The sequence below is a fragment of the Nicotiana tabacum genome, chromosome 15, assembly GCF_000715075.1.
Source record: "Nicotiana tabacum cultivar K326 chromosome 15, ASM71507v2, whole genome shotgun sequence".
Classification (NCBI taxonomy): domain Eukaryota; kingdom Viridiplantae; phylum Streptophyta; class Magnoliopsida; order Solanales; family Solanaceae; genus Nicotiana; species Nicotiana tabacum.
The window spans coordinates 75,318,137-75,338,724 of NC_134094.1; the positions used below are offsets into that span (position 1 = coordinate 75,318,137).

A 20,588-nucleotide genomic window follows, 5' to 3' on the forward strand; every position below is an offset into this window, starting at 1 on the left:
ACAGATGTTCAAATTAAAATAATTTAAATTGCAAGGTGACCGTTAGAATTTGCAAGATATAACTTTTAGATATATATGCACGTGCAATAAAACTTACCATAAAGTATAATATAATGACATGTTAATAATAACTGAATAAAACTTCCCACACCCTAGCTAATTAACCTTTTTATCTGCAGCAAAAATATAATGAACACAAATGGAGGGGTTCTGAATTAAGGATTTCCTCTAGCACCAGAAAGTAAAAAGAATTCACACTTGCTCTCCAGTGGAAAACTACAATCACATACAAATGACTAACAAGAATACGGCCATTGGAACAACCTCCAATGCCTTCTGCTATTTATCTCCCTAACAATCAATTAAACTTTACAATGATTATGTTATTAGAAACACATTTCCTTCTTACAAAATAATTCAAAACAAACAAAAAAAGGAATTGTTGATTACCAAATAGGCCCCCATGAACTGAATTGCACCAAGAATACTCACATTATGGTGCAGTTGCACTTGGATTCAAGTTTTGGAGGATTCAAGCTATCACCTTTAATAGGAGCTCCTACAATGCGAGTTGTGGATTTGTCGGTTTTCTCATCACTCTCGGTGTTGGTGTCGTTTCGAGGAGATTTTGTGTCTGTATCCATCTTCTGCCTAGTCTTTAGTGAGGACTTAGAATTACGTCTACCAGAGGTTCTACCACGCGGATCCCTTCTATCCGAATTTGCTTTGCCCACTACAGTCACTGTGGGCCGCAAATCTTCAAACATAACTGAATTCTCTTTTTCAATAGCTATGTTTGCAGCTCGATATGCAAGGTCATGTACAATGGAGCTACAAAACAGTATTGTGTCAGTAGCTTCTTCTAGTGTCAAGCTTCTCGCCTTATTTCCTCCTTGCCCCTCCAGCGTAACAGTTGATTCTTCTGTCAAAAGAGATGGATCTTCAGATACAAAAGAGTAAACTGGTGGATATACACCTTAAAACTTTCCACAACGGGATTAAAGGATTGTAAACTTGATTCCCTAAGTCATTTGGTTCAACAGTTAATATAGCAAACCCAAAAGGGAAAACCTTAACAAGAAAAGCATATTTACAATGCAAGAAACATACATACCGAGAATGATGTCTTTGTGATCCATGGACTCAGATTTTTCAACAGTCGCTACAATTTCATTGCCATCACCAGATGCTGCATGCAAGGACTGCTCGTTTAATTCATCTATGCTGCTCTCCGAGTGAAAGGAGCAGATATCAGATTGTGAATCAGGAGAACCCACATGACCATTCTCAATTTCCAGCTCAGATATTGCATCTAGTGAGCTCTGATTCAAAGAAGTCGCAACCTCCACTTTGTCAACGGAGGAATTTGAAACATCTTCCTCAATAGGACGAGTTTCAGAAATCAAACCACAAGGTTCCACGTTCACAGAATTGTCTGAGTTGTTTGCCAAGTTTTCACCATTCACAGATGAAGTGGACTCGTCAAAATTTGCAATTGACGGCACAGATCCTGTGTGATCCACTGATTTAGAGGAAATTCTACAATTATCATCACTCTCAACATCAGTGCAAAAGTTGTTCACTTTTGTATTTTCCCCATGCAGCAGTTGTTCTTCTCGATCAACATTCTTTTGCAAGTGGGCAGAAGCAGATGTTTCAGAGAACTCTTCAAGGGAACTTGTTGTGATGCTTAAAGTTTGGACTGCATGACTTGAAGTTCCAGACAAGGATGAGTTGGAGCTTTGGAGCTTTCTATCACCCTGATTCCTATAATTTTCCAAGTCAAGTTTCCTTCCACTTAATTGCCGCTGGAAGCGAGTCTCTGTCTGACCAGTGGAACCCAAGTCAATGGATGATGAAGCGGATGCACTGCCATACCCAGTGGAGCTTCTCAAGCTGTTCACTGTGTCTCTTACATATGATAAATCATCATAATTTATATTAGTGGCATAAAGTGTTCTGTTTTGAACAATGTTTCCTTTCCCACTACTTGATCTATTTAGCAGCACTGAAATACCTGCACCTTCTGGAATTTCAGCAATCAGGTCAGGCTCGGAGCTAATGTTAGCATTGGGCGATTGAGCCATTGCTTGGCGGTTGGCAAGAGCTTGCACACCTTCATCTACATGCGGATTCATAAAAGACTTCTCACCCGCATCAGGACTCAATCTAGTATGACAATCCCCTAATATATTCTTGCCAGTTGCTTCTGAGGAATTACGTGAATCGCCAGCTGGCACAAAACCATCAACTAGTCTGTCTTCTAGGATTGCTGTCAAAGTTTCAGGAGAACTCTCACCAAGCAATTGTACTTCTGAACTTCTGCAATCTGGACAAAGCTTTAGATCTCCATCAATTGTTTCAGTGTCATAGTACCACTGACCACATCTACAACACTGTACCGCATCTTCTAGAGCATCTATACGTGTCACATTGACATTCGAGTTCAAGACTTCCAAATCTGCTGTGATTTCCACAGCTTTATCACGTGGACAGCCAATTTCATAGCCAACAAGTTGAGAATCAACCATCAGGTCACCATCAAGTTCACCAAGCGGACTACAAGATGCCCTATCATATATTTGCTTCCCAAGAGCTTCATTCGTAGCATCAGCCTTATCAAGGACAAAAACTTCCTCCTGTAAATCAGCATATGTTGTCTTTACTTGACCATTACCTATATCCTCCTGGTTTTGCTCACTTCCTTCAGTGTCATGTAGTGCAGTCGTAGCTTGATCGGAGCTAGCATTACTGCTAGTTGTGATAGAAGAGTTTCTGGAAATCATAGAACGATGTGCGGCGCTAGCTTTACCTGCGTAGAAGGTTGAACTAGGGACACTTGACATGAGAGGCCTGAACATATTCTGGGGAGCTTTCCTTTGATCCTACAATGGGGTTGTGCAGGGATGGACTTCAGAAAACATATTTTCTCAAGAAATTCAACGAGAAAGCTAGACATTCTCCCATGCAGTCACTATTTAGCTGCAACTGAGATTTTGTATGTGCTTAATCAGTAAAACTAAGCGCTGAGATTCCCCCCCCCCCCCATAATTTGCTTATTAAGTTCCATGCTTTTGGTGTTATTGCAACAGTGCTAGTAAACAGGGCTGCAGATATCTTTAATTAGTTTGCTGAGGAGTTTCACTTGCACTGTGGTGATGCAATGGGTTAACATTTTCAGTTTTGCAAGTTTGAAGATGTTTACTTGCTAGCAATGCTACACTCACGTGGTTACTTCCCAAAAAAAACTTACAAAAAATGCCAATGAAGGAAATCACAAAGTAACTTGGTAAGCGGGAAGAACAAGCAGGAGCAAAAGGTTAATTGATGGCCCTTGTCAAATATTCTTAGTCCTCTCTTAAGTGGTGTGTTGGCTTTTGTTTGATTGCGTAACAAAAACCACCTAACTCATGTATTCGGTCTTAGTCGTGCTCAACTTGAAGCCTTTGGTCTCCAGGATTTGTTTCCAAACCTCCAGCCTAGCATTGACACCTCCGCACGTCTCGTCAATCAACACGATGTCATAAGGGAGGTATAATGAGAGGTAGAGGGAAGCCAAAGAAGTATTGATGAGAGGTGATTAGGAAGGACATGAAGCTTCTTCAACTTACTGAGGACATGACCCTGGATAGGAAGTTGTGGAGGTCGAGAATTAGGGTGAAAATTTAGTAGGTAGTAGAGCTTTATGTCTGTCCTTGCTGGTAGTTTTAGGCCTCATTTGTTTTTATTAAGATTAAGACATTTAAGAATAAAATTAAGATTAAGACGTAACAAAAACCACCTAACTCATGTATTCGGTCTTAGTCGTGCTCAACTTGAAGCCTTTGGTCTCTAGGATTTGTTTCCAAACCTCCAGCCTAGCATTGACACCACCGTACGTCTTGTCAATCAACACGATGTCATAAGGGAGGTATAAGGAGAGGTAGAGGGAGGCCAAAGAAGTATTGATGAGAGGTGATTAGGAAGGACATGAAGCTTCTTCAACTTACTGAGGACATGACCGTGGATATGAAGTTGTGGAGGTCGAGAATTAGGGTGAAAATTTAGTAGGTAGTAGAGCTTTATGTCTGTCCTTGCTGGTAGTTTTAGACCTCATTTGTTTTTATTAAGATTAAGACGTTTGAATCTGAATACATATCTGAATATTAATACATGTATTAAGATTAAAACGTGTGAATCTGAATATTAAGATATTATATTAAGATCTGAATACTAAATAATTAAGACTGTTTGTTTTCTCTACATCTTAATGTGTAAAACTTGTCTTTATTTTAAAATTAAATAGTACTAATTAATCTAATACTATATTAATAAAATATTTTTTAAAATTATATGGTGGTTGGTGGTGATGATGGCTCGCAATGGTAATTGTGGGTGCGGAGTTCGTAGTGGTTGGTGGTGGAGTTAGTTGATAGTCGTGATTGTGGGTAGTAGATGGTGGATGATAGTAATAGTTATCTGTGGTTGTGACTGATAACAATGAGGAGTGATATATAGTGGTGGTTGTGGTGATTGGTGATTGTTAAAGTAATGGTGGTTGGTGGTGATGGTTGAAAATGATGGCTAGTGGTAGTGACAACTGGCATTCGTGCTTCACAGCGGTGGTGGTTATGGTTGAGGATGGTGGTAATGGGTGGTGGGCAATGGTTGATGGTAGTCTATAATGGTGGGGGAAGCAATAGAAGTGGTGATGATGATTAGTGGTGGAAGTGTATGAGTAATAGTGAAATATCATTTTTATATAAATTCTTGAAATCTTAATAATGATATTAAGACTCTGTTATATATCTTAATGACTAAGATCTATTCAGACCCATTAAATAGTTGTAAAATTGAAAAAACAAACAGACTTAATGGTTAAGATCTGAATGATTAAGATTCAGATCTAAAAAATAAACGCACTTAATAACTGAGATCTGAATGATTAAGATTCAGACCTCCATTAAGTGCAAACAAATGAGGCCTTAGTATTACTCTTTTTTAGTCTTATTCTTGGTTGTCTCTATCTATCTGATGTCCTTCTGCTTCGCTTCTGTTACTATCTTGTTGTTGTTACTGCTTTTTCCATGTCTTTTTTATTACTTTATTTCCTTTGCTTTGTTGCCGACTATGTTGACCCGGGGGTTTATCGGAACCAACCTCTTACCTACACAAGATAGGGGTAAGGTTTGCGTACACACTACCCTCCCCGGACCGCACTGGTGGGATTCCACTGGGTCTGTTGTTGTTGTTGTTGTTGTTGTGACTTATTTACTACCTTGGTGTAAAAAGACATGCCTTTAACTACAAATGAAGCATCAATGGACAACCACATGATGCAGCACTAAAACATAAGTCCGTACACAATCTACACCTCACCTTCCTCATGCAAGGTGCATATAACAAGTATACTGCTCTTTGTAACTGTTACTCTTCCATTCTATGTTATATGACTATTATCTCAAGTAAACTATAGCGACAAACTTTATATATGATTTTAAATATGATGGTGAGCACTCTAATATCAACCCATACCTGAGTTTGAACCTAGAAAAGAGATAATAATGTAGCGTATCAATCTTTCTTACCATGCTTAGATCCACTAGCCCCATTAGGAAAACATAACCAAAAATAAATGTAACAGACACCGTTCTTCATTTTCTGGAGAACTTTGACAAAATATTTGTTGATAAATAATTTTAAGAAACTATTGTTAGTTGGACTAGCTAATTCTGAAATTAAACTAAACAAATAAAAAGGTAAGAATTAGAAAAACAAGTAAGTATATTTTCAGTATGTAGTTGTTTTAAAATTTCTCAAAAGTTAATTAAGTTCCCAACTTGGCAACTTCTACTCACTTAATAATGATGAGGCTATCAGAATTTTAATGCAAAGGAAATAAAAAGAGAGTACAATAAAAATAAGCTTACCTCTCAACTACCTACCAACATAATAAAAAATTAAAAACAAAAGTTTGTTTCTTGATAACTTTCTTTTCAAGGAAAATAGCTTATTGGAATTCAATAAAAGAATATCATATTTACTACTCTTCCTTTCCCCTTCAAAGAGAGTCATTTAGTATAATAAATTGCACAATGAAAATGCAATTGCATGTATACAAAAAGATCCTTTGTAATAAAAACAAGAAAGGAAAAACCATAATTTTCTCCATTTTTTTATCCCAAGACCAGTATGTTGCCATTCAATCTTTTATGCTTCATGGGAAAATCACAATTTAAGAGAAATCTGGGAAAATATTTCAGCTTAAAGGGTTTAAAGGATGACCAAGCTTCGCTGGTAGAATAACCAATTAGCCAACTAGACAGACACCTTACTCTTCTGTAATTCCAGATCCTATACGTCACATTATAGTCCATCACCCGGTGCTATCAGTATTTCATTGATATAGTAAATTACTTCTCTCAGCAGATTTAGAAAATTTGAAAATATGGAGAAGAATACAGGTTCAGAAAGTACCAATTAAAAAAAAGAACACAAATTTGGAAGATATTAGTGTGCGTGTGTGTCTTTATATTGTAATTTAAGAATATTGCCAGGATAGCTTCCTTAGTAAAATGTGGTACATCAAGCAGAGATCCGTACGCATGTTTCAAGTGTAATGAAAATGTTAAAGCCGTTAAAGAAGTTTTTAGGCATAAATAAACCAAAAATTGTAACTTCCAACACCATCGTATACTTCCTAAAATGTCAATATTTCTTTAAGCTTTCTACTTGCATTTTTGACAACTAGTCCCAAGCATTACAAAGTATACATGTCAGCTGGGGACCACCCAAACACCATTTTTAGCACAACTTGAGCAAAATGGTTCCATTTTCCAATCAACTGTACATGCTATTGACATCTTTATGAGAAAGTGATAGAGAACATTAATGCCAGGTTCATATTAGTGTTTCACATATTCGAGTAACTAAAAAGAATGGCAAGATTAGAAGGAAAGTAATATACCATTTGCCGGATTGCCATGTCAAAGGATCTCTTCGGAGCAGAACTTGAGGACACTACTCTTGTTGGCTTCTTTGAAAGGCCAAGAGCTTTCTTACTTTGAAATCCATTGATACTTCTTGGACCTGAGCGATCTGAACTGCTCACAGGAATGGATTGTAGAGAATCTATGTCGTCATCACCAGACGATGCAACTGAACCTTTACTGTGAGAGCTAAAATGGTCACGTTCATGACTATGCGATGAACTAACACTTCGAGTAGCAGTCGGGGACATTGATTGTCTTCCAGACCTAGTTCCGCTTCTGGATGCAGGAGAGGACCCTCTCACATAGGAAGCAGGGCGATCACCCAGTGAAGTGCGAAGATTAGGAGGTGCCTCTAAAGAAAATCCTGGAATATTTGACTGCCATGCCCTAATCTTTGGTGATGCCGAGTTCCCTCTACCAGTCTTGACAGGAGAGGTGCCCCTCACTCGCGATGGAGCTGCCGTACCACTAGAACCTGTGCTCATCCTCCGAGGAGTTGGTGTAGAGGACCTTGGAGGAGGTGTAGAGAGTTTATTAGGTGAGGGAGACGGTTTCCTTGTTGGAGTAGAATGCCGCAAATTAGGTGGTGGACTTGAATGAGGAGCTGAAGATGGTCTCCCTCTTGATTGATTGGCAGTATAGCTAGACCTAGGAGATGGGCTAAGGCGATTTGGACTGGCGCTACCTCTACTACTTCTGTAACTCTTGTCCATCTGTCATTCAATCCATATGAAAGTTATTAAATTGATTAATATTAAAACAGGAGCTCCATGCATTTGATATGGTTAGGTAGCATTTGGTATGTTATTTGACTATAGTTATTAATACAGTTCCCGAAAAAGGGGAAGGAAAACAGTCACACAACTAAAATGCTCACCGTTGACGATCTAGAGATTGAAATGGGTTGACTTCTAGGTCGGCCCCTCTGCTCAAGATTAGTCGGGCGTGTCTCATGACTCTCGTCATCCAAAGAAGGAAAAAGAGGAGTGTCCGGAGGGGTCAATAACCTTTCATCAATAACTCAGCATATTAGGCATGAGGGGTATATTGAAGAACTTACACCAGCTAACAAGCATGCTAAAAGAAATAAATAGTTACGTCTCTGAATGAAAAGAGAATGCATTTCATCTTTCTAAAATTTTACTGTAAACAAGAAAGCCTACATTTTTTGGCTCCAAAGCTTTGGGCTAGTAAACAACAGAAGTTTTTAACTAAATCAAAAACATTTATAGCAAGTTTGGACAAACATGTAGCTATTGGATAAACTATGGATTTGAGTTCATTTTCATCATCTATGCACAATCTGACAGAATCGGGGAGAAAAGAGTAAATGCATGAAAGATAAACATAACCAACCAGTCATAGTCATTCTTATCACCCTCCACATTAAGCAGGTCACTACTCTCTCCTCGAGCTGGAATCGATACTCCAAGCTTATAATCCGAAAAATACCTCAATTTAGTTGCTGCCAACAACAACGAGCAATATAGTCAGACAAATTAAAGAAAGCACAACTTTCTGTGCTTCACAGCAAAATAAAGCTCTGAAATGTAAGCCAGAAATTATTGCAAACATCTTACAAAATAAGTCGTCCAAGTCATCATTTGATTGAAGCAAGAAGTTATCTCTTTCTCTGGTTTGCACCTCATTAAACAGGGCAAGATCATCATCCTTCTCCCTCAAATGAATCCCACTTTCAAGACTACGCCCTCTCTTGTGATTTTCTGCCCTGATCTCCCTTCCAGGAGAGCATCTCATAGCCGGTGAAGGAGGCATCACAGTGTCCGCTTCAGCTTACTCAATCAGTCAAACTCCCCCCAGGAGTCCAACACTAAAATAGCATATCATGTTCCCCATAAACAAAAATCGCGCAAAGACTTTCAACCCACTTTAACTAAAACAACTCAGCTTTCACTTGGGAATCAAAAAGCTAACTCAAGTTTACACGTAAATCTCAAAGTGGGAATTCAAATTACTCCAAACTACCTCTTCTACGTACAATTCACACATAGACAAAAGTCCTTGCCACATTGCACTTCAGTGTCTGAAACTAGCTAAAATAACCTCAATTCCAAACACCATAATCTAAGGCCAAATCTGAATCTTTAGCCACTAAGTCAACTTTATAACAAAATCCTGGCAACAAAACCACAGTTCAACTCCAAGTGATCAATCACTATAAGCGTGGATACTACAAAATCAAACAGGAATTCCCCCAAAAATGCACAATTACGAACCAGTATCCTCAAGAAACCTAACCCAATCACTAATTAAACAAAAGCAAGTCAAATAACTGTTCCCCTTGAGCTTATAACCTCATCAAAAGTGGAATTAGCATAAATAGAAGAAACCACTCAAACCCCACTACTCCAAAAGCTTAGCTTGACACCATAAGCTTGAAACTTGAAGAAAAATCTGAGCTTGAAAGAAGAAAAGATCAAGAATCAGCAGAAACCCAAAGCTGGATCTGCAAGAAATTGTACAGATCAGCAAAATGCAAAGATGGGTTGTGAAATAAAACAAAAGTAAACCCAAGAAAGCATTTTTCCTAAAAATGCAGAAGAGTGTGTTGTGGATCAAAATAGAAGTAAACCCTAAGCAACCATTTTTTCCAATAAAAAATGAACACCCAAAAAGGTACAAGAAATGAAATTGTAGCAGCAGCAGCAGAAGCAATTGATAACGATGATGATGATGATTCTTGAAACAGGCTTTTGGCTTTAGGGTTGGATAGTAACTTGCTGTTCTGCTTCTTTCCTTCTCAGCAACAACAAGCTTCCCCTTTTTTTTCTCTCTCTCTCTTTCTTTCTGCTATCTGATAGTTCCACTTTCTTTTTCCTTTTTTTATTTTTAAATTTGGATAATTACAGTTAGATAAGAGAATATTAGCAGCTAAACAGAGTTTCTTTGTGATGTTTGAGGTTATGGTTGTGATATTTACAGAGTTTTCATGTTCATGAAAAGGTATCAAAAGCTTAACATCACAAGTCACACGTGAGTTTGTGGATGTGTTTTTACTACTACTACAAAGTACAATTCCCTAGGCTGTGGATCACTAGTCTTCAGATCCTAATAATACCTATGCTTTTCGTTGAGAATTACTGTAATACTTTATCTATCTACTCAGTTGTTTTGTATTTTCATCAAATTCATCTCTTTTCTTCTGTATTTAGAATGTTTGAATTGACTTATTTTAAGTGCTTATTAGTTTTTAAGTATTTTTTTAGTTTTTATAGTATTTTGTAATGATAAAAAGTGCTTAAAATATTTATTTTTAGGCATAAAAAGTACAAAAATTAACAAAAAGTTGAGTATTACCAATATATTCATTGAATTTAAAGTACAATATATGTCTAATTTACTATATGAATTTATATATCAATTTTTTAAAAATAAAATTTACATATTTATAAGTTACTTTAGAAGTATAATGAATCAGAATTTGTATAGTCAAAATATAAAACAAAATTAAAATTCAAAATCAACAGAAAAAAATCGTTTCACTCCGTAAATATAATACTTAGTCATTTTTTAGTAAGACAGAGAGTATTACTTTTGATTAGACTGTTATCCTTCCACTGTTTAGCTTTGTTTACACTCTCTTTGTTGGAGTTCAAAATATTTGGTGAATTAATGCAGATAAGATTTATTAATATTCGATAAACTTAGAAGTTGCCTTTGAGTGACTTTTACTTTATAGTGTGATTTTCTTTTGCCTCGAACTTGAATTGTCATACATTCTATATATTGTTGGCGAGTATTTATTCTGTTTCCTATTATAGTTCTTGCATAGAATCAACAATTTTTTTATCAAAAATCAAAGCAAAACCAATTTAATTGAGTTTTAATTATTAAAACAAAAAATCGAATGTTGCATAAGGTATGGACGATATTGCTGTCATTTTTCATGTCATGTGCAATATATATATATATATATATATATATATATATATATATATATATATATATATATATATATATATAATAATTGTAGTATCACGATCTTTATGAAGTTATACTCCTAGTTTACATGGGACCTAAAATAAATATTGTTGTTATAAGAGAAATCAAATTATGTTGGATGTCTACTCTTCTTCCATGATCTTCTCAAATGTTTAATGACATATTCAAGGACATATTTCTATGCTTAATGACATATTCAATGACATATTTTTATTCACTTTTCATGCCTATATAAAGGCCTTGTAATAGATAGGAAAAAACACACAATTGAAGAAGAAATAAGAATCTCTCTTCCTCTCTTTCTCTCTATATCTCTTAGCTTTTTTTTTGTTCGATATTGTTATTTTGTGTTATATTTATAACACGTTATCAGCACGATTGTCACCTTCATTTTTACAATCACATCCTAGTTGTGTTCGATTCTCCTTCAGGTATATCACTATATATTCTTTTAGTTTATGGTAATATATATGCACCAATATGCTATTTATTAATAAATTCATATACGGTTAAGCATTTATTTTAGTTGATCATGTTACTGAAGTTCTCTTACCTTGATTATTGTTAAAGAAAATATAAGATATAGATATTAAGTGCGTTAAACTAACAAAAATAATTTAATAAATATGTGTGGACTTGCGTAGAGCAAAACTCATCTTCAAGACATTCTACAAAAATAAAATAGTGATAACCAAGGTGACAAAGTAATTATTGTACATACTAGTTTAAATTACTTTACAATTGGTGGAAAGTAATATTTGAAGACATTCACTTTTATTACCGTATATGATTATTCCTCAAATCCACGTTTATAATAAATTGCTTTTCTTTTACCATACTAAATATATCTCTTTGTGTTTATTCATATACTCCATAATTCTTGTTTATTTGACATATATATTATATGTTACTTTTTATACTACATGTTTGAAGTGATCAACTTCTTAATTAGTTGTCTGATTTATTTTTACAAGTATATTTTCATTGAAAATTATTTTTATTCGTTCTAACCCATTTACTTTTGTGATTAGTTTTAATATGTCAAACTTGTCAAAACTTGAATTCGTGGCACTAGACATTACCGGGAAGAATTATTTATCATGGACAAGAAAATGAAGCATCAAATTAGGATAAAGCGAAGGCCATGATTTTCCTTCGTCATCATCTACATGAAGGGTTAAAAACTGAATATTTAACTGTAAAAGATCCACTTGAGTTATGGATTAATTTGAAGGATCCATATGACCACCTAAAACTTACGGTATTACCAAAAGTTCAGTATGAGTGGATACATTTAAGGTTGCAAGATTTTAAAATCGTAAGTGAGTATAATTCGGCTATCTTTAAAGTAAGTTCTCTATTAAAATTATGTGGAGACACTATCACAGATGAAGACTTATTAGAAAAAATATTTTTTACTTTTCACGCTTTAAATGTGGTGCTACAACAATAATACCGTGAAAAGAGTTTTAAGAAATATTCTGAGTTAATCACATGCCTACTTGTGGCAGAGCAGAATAATACTCTTTTAATGAAAAATTATGAACTCCGTCCCACTGGGTCAGCACCATTCCCAGAAGTGAATGTTGTAGCAGCATATGATAAGTCTGAAAGAAAATAAAATAATTACCGTGGTCGTAGACGTGAACGTGGCAGGGAACGAAACAATTATCGTTATTATGGTGAAAATAAACAGGAGAACAATAAGGGTTCTCAAATTAATCCTTCAAAAGGTAAAATTAGTATGTGTCACCGATGTGGTATGAAAGGTCATTGGGCACGCATTTATCGTACACCAGATTATTTTGTCAAACTTTATCAAGCCTCCCTTAGAAAGAAAGAAAATAATATGGAGGCACACTTGACCTTTCAAAATAATGATGATGAAGAAGGTCCCTCAAACAAATATGATTCTAAGGCACATCTTGCATATAAAGATGATGATTTTGGAGGCCTAGCAAATATTACTCATTTAGAAGCTGGAGACTTCTTTGAGGATATTGACAGAAGAAATAATCATCTTACTGGAAATGAAGTTATAATAAAAGTTGTCATTTTGTTATGTTTGCAACTAGTTTATTTTTCTTAAGTGTATTTTCCTAATGTATCATGTGTTGCTAGTTTCTACATTCCTAATGTATTTCTTAATATATATTTTGTTTGTCTTTCATATTTCTTATAATGTACTTTTTTAATTTTTTTTTTATGAAGAATATGAAAATTTTTCAGTCTTCAGTTGGACTCAAGATTAATAAAGATGATATATGTCTTCTGGATAGTGCTACAACACACACTATTTTAAGAGATAAGAGATATTTCTCTTATTTGGTAATGAAAGAAGCCAATGTTAATACAATATCCGGTAGTACAAAATTAATTGAAGGTTCTGGAAGAGCCAATTTATTACTACCAGGAGGAACAAATTTGGCTATTGATGAAGCACTATATTGTAGTAAATCTCAAAGAAACTTATTAAGTTTCAAAGATATTCGCCAAAATGGCTACCATATTGAGACTACAAATGATGAAAAGATTGAATATCTTTATATTACTACAATAATGTCTGGTAAGAAATATGTGCTTGAAATGTTACCTGCACTTTCCTCCGGCTTATACTACACAAGTATTAGCAGAATAGAAACACATGCCATAGTAAATAAAAAATTTACTAATCAAGATAATTTTATTATTTGGCATGACCGGTTAGGTCATCCTGGTTCTGCGTAAAATAATTGAGAATTCACATGGACATTCAATGAAGAACCAAAAGATTCTTCAATTTAAAGAATTCTCTTGTGCTGCATGTTCTCAAGGCAAATTAATTATTAGACCATCAGCTATTAAAGTTAGGATGGATTCCCCTACATTTCTGGAACGTATACAGGGTGATATATGTGGGCTCATTCACCCTCCATGTGGACCATTCAGATATTATATAATTTTGGTAGATGCATCTACAAGATGGTCACATGTGTGCTTAATATCAACTCGCAATATGGCATTTGCGAGATTGTTGGCTCGAATAATAAAGCTAAGAGCATAATTTTTAAATTATGCAATTAAGACAATTCGTCTTGATAATGCTGGTGAGTTTACAACCCAAGCTTTTAATGATTATTGTATATCAACTGGGATAACAATTGAGCATCCGGTTGCTCATGTTCATACACAAAATGGTCTAGCGGAATCATTGATCAAATGCCTCCAATTAATTGCTAGACCAATGCTTATGAGAAAAAAACTTCCCATTTCAGTATGGGGTTATGCTATTTTACATGCAGTAGCACTTGTGCGGATAAGGCCCACAAGTTATCATAAAGTCTCCCCATTGCAATTGGCTTTTGGTCAGGAGCCAAATATTTCTCATCTTAGAATCTTTGGTTGTGCGATATATGTTCCAATTGCTCCACCATAATGCACAAAGATGGATCCCCAAAGAAGGTTGGGAGTATATGTTGGGTATGAATCTTTTTCTATTATGAAATATCTAGAGCCTATGACTGGAGATTTATTTACAGCAAGATTTTCTGATTGTCATTTTGATGAATCAGTATACCCAATATTAGGGGGAGAAAATAAGCAGCTGAAAAAGGATATAGATTGGAATGTATTATCACTATCTCATTTAGATCCTCGAATAAATTAATGTAAATAAGAGGTTCAAAAGATAATTCATTTGTAAAATATTGTAAATCAACTGCCAAATGCATTCACTGACCTACCAAGGGTGACTAAGTCACATATTCCAGCTGCTAATGCTCCAATTCGAGTGGATATCTCGGTAGGACATTTAATTAAAGCAAATGAGTTTAAACCATTCTTGAAACGTGGTAGACCTATCGGTTCTAAGGATAAAAATCCTCGAAAAAGAAAAGGAGCAAATGATCAAAGTGATCATAATACGGAGGTAGTGACTCAAGAAGAGCACAAAGACATAACAAATGATAAAACCTCAAGGGAGATTCAGGTACCTGAAAAAGATAAGAATGGAGAGATCTCAATAAGTTATGTCTCAACGGAAAAAAGATGGAACCGAAATAATATTGTTATCGATAACGTTTTTGCTTATAATGTCACTATTGAAATAGTGTAACAAGATGAGAATCTTGAACCAAAATCTGTTGATGAATGTAGACAGAAAAATGATTGGTCAAAATGAAAAGATGCTATCCAGGCAGAATTAACTTCACTTGCGAAACGTGAAGTTTTTGGGTCTGTAGTCCAAACATCAAATGGTGTTAAGCCTGTTGGCTATAAATGGATTTTTGTACGTAAAAGGAATGAGAAAAATTAGGTACAAAGATATAAGGCACACCTTGTTGCACAAGGATTTTCACAAAGGCCTGGTATCGATTATGAAGAGACGTATTCTCCTGTTGTGGATGCTATAACGTTCCGTTATCTCATTAGTTTTGCTGTCCATGAAAAGTTTGACATGCATTTAATGAATGTGGTTACAACCTACCTTTACGGCTCACTTGATAATGAGATATACATGAAAATTTCCCAGAGATTTAAAATGCCTGACGTACATAATTCGAAGTCCCGTGAAATGTTTTCAATCAAATTGCAAAGATCTTTGTATGGTCTAAAGAAATCAGGTAGAATGTGGTATAACCGCCTTAATGAGTATTTATTAAAGAAAGGTTATATAAATGATACCATTTATCCATGTGTTTTATAAAGAAAACAACATCGGAGTTTGTTGTACTTGTTGTATATGTTGATGACATAAACCTTATTGGAACTCCCATAGAACTCCAAAAGGCAATTGATTATTTAAAAAAGGAATTTGAGATGAAAGATCTCGGAAAAATAAAATTATGTCTTGGTTTGCAAATTGAACATTTGGCAAACGAGACTTTTGTTCATCAATCTGCCTACATAGAAAAGGTATTGAAACGGTTATACATGGATGGAGCACATCCATTAAGTACTCCGATGATTGTTCGATCACTTGATATGAATAAGGACCCGTTCCGACCTCAAGAAAAGAATGAAGAACTTTTTGGTCCTGAAGTACCATATCTTAGTGCAATTGGTGCACTTATGTATCTTGCTAACACTACAAGGCCTGACATAACTTTTTCAGTTAATGTCTTAGTAAGATATAGCTCTACTCCTACAAAGAGATAAGGAATGGAATCAAACATATATTGCGGTATCTAAAAGGGACTATCGATATGAGATTATTTTATGGCAATGATTGCAGTCTCGATCTTGTTGGTTATGCTGATGCTGGGTATTTATCTGACCCACACAAGACTCGATCTCAAACAGGCTATGTGTTTACATATGGAGGCACTGCCATATCTTGGCGATCGACTAAGCAATCAATAGTGGCTACTTCATCTAATCATGCTAAGATAATTGCTATTCATGAAGCAAGTCGAGAATGTGTATGGTTGAGGTCTATAATATACCTTATTCGAGACAAATGTGGTTTGAAGTATGATAAATTACCCACAATTTTATATGAAGACAATGCAGCATGCATAACCCAATTAAAAGGAGGATTCATAAAAGGGGATAGGACAAAACACATTTCACCAAAATTATTTTTCACACATGATCTTCAAAAAAATGGTGATATCAATGTGCAACAGATCCGTTCAAGTGATAATATAGCTGATTTGTTCACCAAATCTCTACCGACGTCAACCTTCAAGAAACTAGTGTACAAGATTGGGATGCGAAAGCTCAAGGATGTGAATTGATGCTCTCACCAGGGGGAGTTAATACGCGTTGTACTCTTTTTCCCTTACAAGGTTTTGTCCCACTGGGTTTTCCTTGTAAGGTTTTTAACGAGGCAACTAAAAGGCGTATTTCTAAACATGTGTACTCTTTTTCCTTCACTATAATTTTTTTTTTCCATAGGATTTTTTCCTAATAAGGTTTTAGCGAGGCACATTATCTATGGACATCCAAGGGGGAGTGTTATAAGAGAAATCAAATTATGTTGGATGTCTACTCTTCCTCTATGATCTTCTCAAATGCTTAATGACTTATTCAATGACATATTTCTATGTTTAATGACATATTCAATGACATATTTTTATTCACTTTTTATGCTTATATAAAGGCCTTGTAATAGATAGGAAAAAATACACAATTGAAGAAGAAATAAGAATCTTTCTTCCTCTCTTTCTCTCTATATCTCTTAGCTTGTTTTTTCTTGTTCGATATTGTTATTTTGAGTTATATTTATAACAATTGTATGCTATTTCCAACTTTAAATAATCATTTGGTTAAAGACACTTGCTAAAATGTCGAAAGTGTAATTCTCACTTGACTTATCAAGGATAATTAGATTTCGGCCAAAAGTCGTATATTAGTACTTATAAAATTATGCATGTAATGCAAATCAAAAATTTTGTGAAATTTCTTATATTCTCATGCTTCAAAAACAGAATCATAATCAATTTAGAAAATATCTCAATAGTATAACATTACATTCAACAAGAATGAGATAAAATATCTTATTTACTATGGGAATAACAAACCTACGAAAGTAATAATTGTCAAATGACAAGAATAGAAAAATCACTGTGTGCCTTTAATTTGTCCCTTTTCATTTAGTTTGATTTTATATTATATTATCGTAGATAATAAAATTTGCGTCAAGAAATTAAATGAGACTAAAAAAATATTGCAACAATCGTAGTATTTTATATTAAATATTATGAGTGTTACAATCTCTATGAATTCTCTGATTTTTCTTTCCAATTGTAATAATTCAAGGGCCTTTGAGCTTGAGCTTGAATTTGGATTCATTTATCTGTCACAAATGCCTTGATGGTCACCACGAACAGTGCTTCTATCACAAACAAGTAGCCTTGATCTTGAACATCTTGTATTTGATTTGATTTCGTTCTTAATCTTGAATACTTGAAACTTATGTTGAAGTACTTGAATGGTTGAATATTTGCAATTTGTAGAGAATTGTAGTCTTTGATCTACGACCTACCTTCTATCTTCTTGTTAGACCTTAGCTTCTTCTCCCCTCAAATGAGTGTGACCCCTTTATATAGGTATGAGTGGAGTACCCTCCAAGCAAGGTTTATGAGTCATGGGTTTGGTTTTACTTGGGTCGACCCAGTTAGAACCCAGATCAAACAACACCGAAGCATCTCTATGACATACTGAAATAATACCTGTAAAAACTTCATCGGATGACTCCTCCTCAGGCCTAGCTGAAAATGCATAACAAAGGGGCTGAGCCCTACTAACTTGTTCTCCACCTCTAGGATGACTTGTCACTGATTGGCCTCAACCTCTAATTGGTTGGCCTCCACCTCTAGCTAACTGACCTACACCCCTAGCTGGCTAAGCGGGTGGTGTAGCAACCGGTGCCTGAATCATGGCATGAGTATCCTGTTGTGGCATACTGCACTGTGCCTTAGGGCAAAACCTCGTGACGTACCTCAAATCCCCACATACATAACAAGCCTTGTGTTGATGTGGCTGATGAACCTGGGGTTGTCCTTGACAACTCAAATAACCACTATGGGAACTTTGTATCAAATGAGCACTAATATGAGCTAGAGGTGCACTGAATGTTGGCTGCTCGAAGTGAGGTCCCAAGGCCCTATGGCTGCTTGAAGTACTGTGAGAAACCTGGAGCGCTGACTGCACTGGTCGAACAATATGACCTCTACCAAAAGAAACTCTGCCTCCAGACGAGGCACCACTAAAACCTCCAAAATGACAGGGCCTGTTATCAGAGGTCGTCTCTCTCTCTCTCTCTCATCTGGCCTCTAATATGCTCAATCCTCCTGGCAATCTCTACTACCTGAGTGAAAGAGGTCTCGGCCTCTCGGGCCATCTGAAGTCTGATGCCATAAGTAAGACCCTATATGAGCCTCCACACTTTCTCTCTCAGTAAGGATCAGGATAGCTGTATGGAGAGACAAATCAATAAATCTGGTCTCATATTGGGTGGCGGTCATGCTACCCTACTGGAGATACTCAAACTGGTTGTGTAGCTCATCTCTCTGGGTGTGGGGAATAAACTTCTTCAAGAACAGTTGAGAAAACTGAGCCCATGTAAGAGGAGGTGATCCTGCTGGCATACTTAGCTCAAAAACTTGCCACCATCTCTTGGCTGAACCATGCATCTGAAAGACGTTAAAGTCAACTCCAGTGGACTCAACTAGTCCCAAATTGCACAACATCTCATGGCAACGGTCCAAGAAGTCATGGGCATCCTCTGAAGGTGCAACGCCGAAGTGAGGGGGATGCAACTTTCACGGACCGATCCCTGGGCTGTGTGGTAATAATAGGCTGAACCGCCCCAATTAGTAGAACCCCTAGGGTCTGATAACCATGGGCCATCTGCTCTGGGTATGAGTAGCGGGAGCCTCAACTCCTCCCCGGGCCTGAGAAACGGCTGGTGCCATAGGAAATACTTCGTACTGGGCCATACTCTCCATGTGGCCAACCATGCAAACTAAGACGTCCTGAAGCACTAAGGGTAGCTATGAACCTCTCTAGGACCTGAGCTGGTCCTACAAGCTTGACCTGAACTAGAATCTCGTTATCCGAAGCTATCTGAGGACTGACTGTGGGTGTTGATGCGTGCACTATAGTATGAGCTCTGCCTCTGCACTTGCCCTATGGTGGCTGCAATCTGGGGCTCTGGCTCCTGATCAGATGTAGTCGAAGCACATTTCCTCACCGTCTGTGAGAGAAAAATAAAAGAAAGATTGAAACTTTAGGATAGAACAAAGTCGCACGATAGAGAAAGAAAAAAAATCGAAGTTTCCTAGAGCCTTATATCCTTTATAAGATAAGTACAAATATCTCTGTACCGATCCTTAAGACTCTACCAAGCTTGCTCATGACTCGTGAGGCCTATGCAATCTAGTGCTCTGATATCAACTTGTCATAACCCAAAATCCCAACCAATGAGGTCATAATGGCGCCTAACACTTCTTGCTAGGCAAGCCAACACTTAATGATAAATAAGAAATTAGTCTAACAGATAACATCATAATAAAATGGAATAAAAGTAAAACTCAGAAATATATGTAAATAAGTCTAAACCATACACACTCTACATAACCTCCCAAGACCTGGTGTCACAGAGTACATGAGCTACTAAGAATACTACATATAAGGTCTGAAATGAAATACAATACTGTCTAATACAGGGAAACAACAATAATAAGAGCGGAGGTGACTTCGGAGTCTGCGGACGGAAAGCATCACTACCTCGAGCCTCCCTAGTAAACAAGATATGCCCCTTACTGGATGCCACTAGGATCCACACCAAAATCTGCGTAAGGAGTGAAGAAGTGTAGTATGAGTACAACCGATCCAATGTACTCCGTAAGTGTCGAGCCTAACCTCGATGAGGTAGTGACGAGGCTAAGACAAGACACCTACATATAAACCTATGCATTTAAGTAACGAGAAAATAATGAGAGATATAGCAACAGAAAGACGAACAAATTAACAAGTAAGATGACAAGATAAATAACATGATATAAACAATAGGTGTAAAAACAAGGAGATAAAGAACTAAATGATAAAAGAAGAAACGACTACGGTAAACCACGATTTTATACCTCCACAAGCAACTACAACAAACCTTTCAAAAGTATAACCACGAGACAAAATCATAGTCAAAACCTCAGTCAATGTAGAAAATAA

At 36.2% G+C, this 20,588-nt stretch overlaps 1 protein-coding gene across 1 annotated transcript; it reads right to left on the reverse strand.

The window, feature by feature from the left end:
* Positions 1-206: 206 nt before the first annotated feature.
* Positions 207-9,912, reverse strand: LOC107796156 (uncharacterized). The gene is made up of 6 exons (XM_075230889.1): positions 8,552-9,912; positions 8,328-8,436; positions 7,849-7,978; positions 6,947-7,684; positions 1,115-2,885; positions 207-922 (listed from the first exon to the last, which is right to left on the reverse strand). Exons 1-6 carry the CDS (start codon positions 8,745-8,747, stop codon positions 489-491), a joined length of 3,378 nt encoding a protein of 1,125 aa, XP_075086990.1. The 5' UTR covers positions 8,748-9,912; the 3' UTR covers positions 207-488.
* Positions 9,913-20,588: the final 10,676 nt, after the last annotated feature.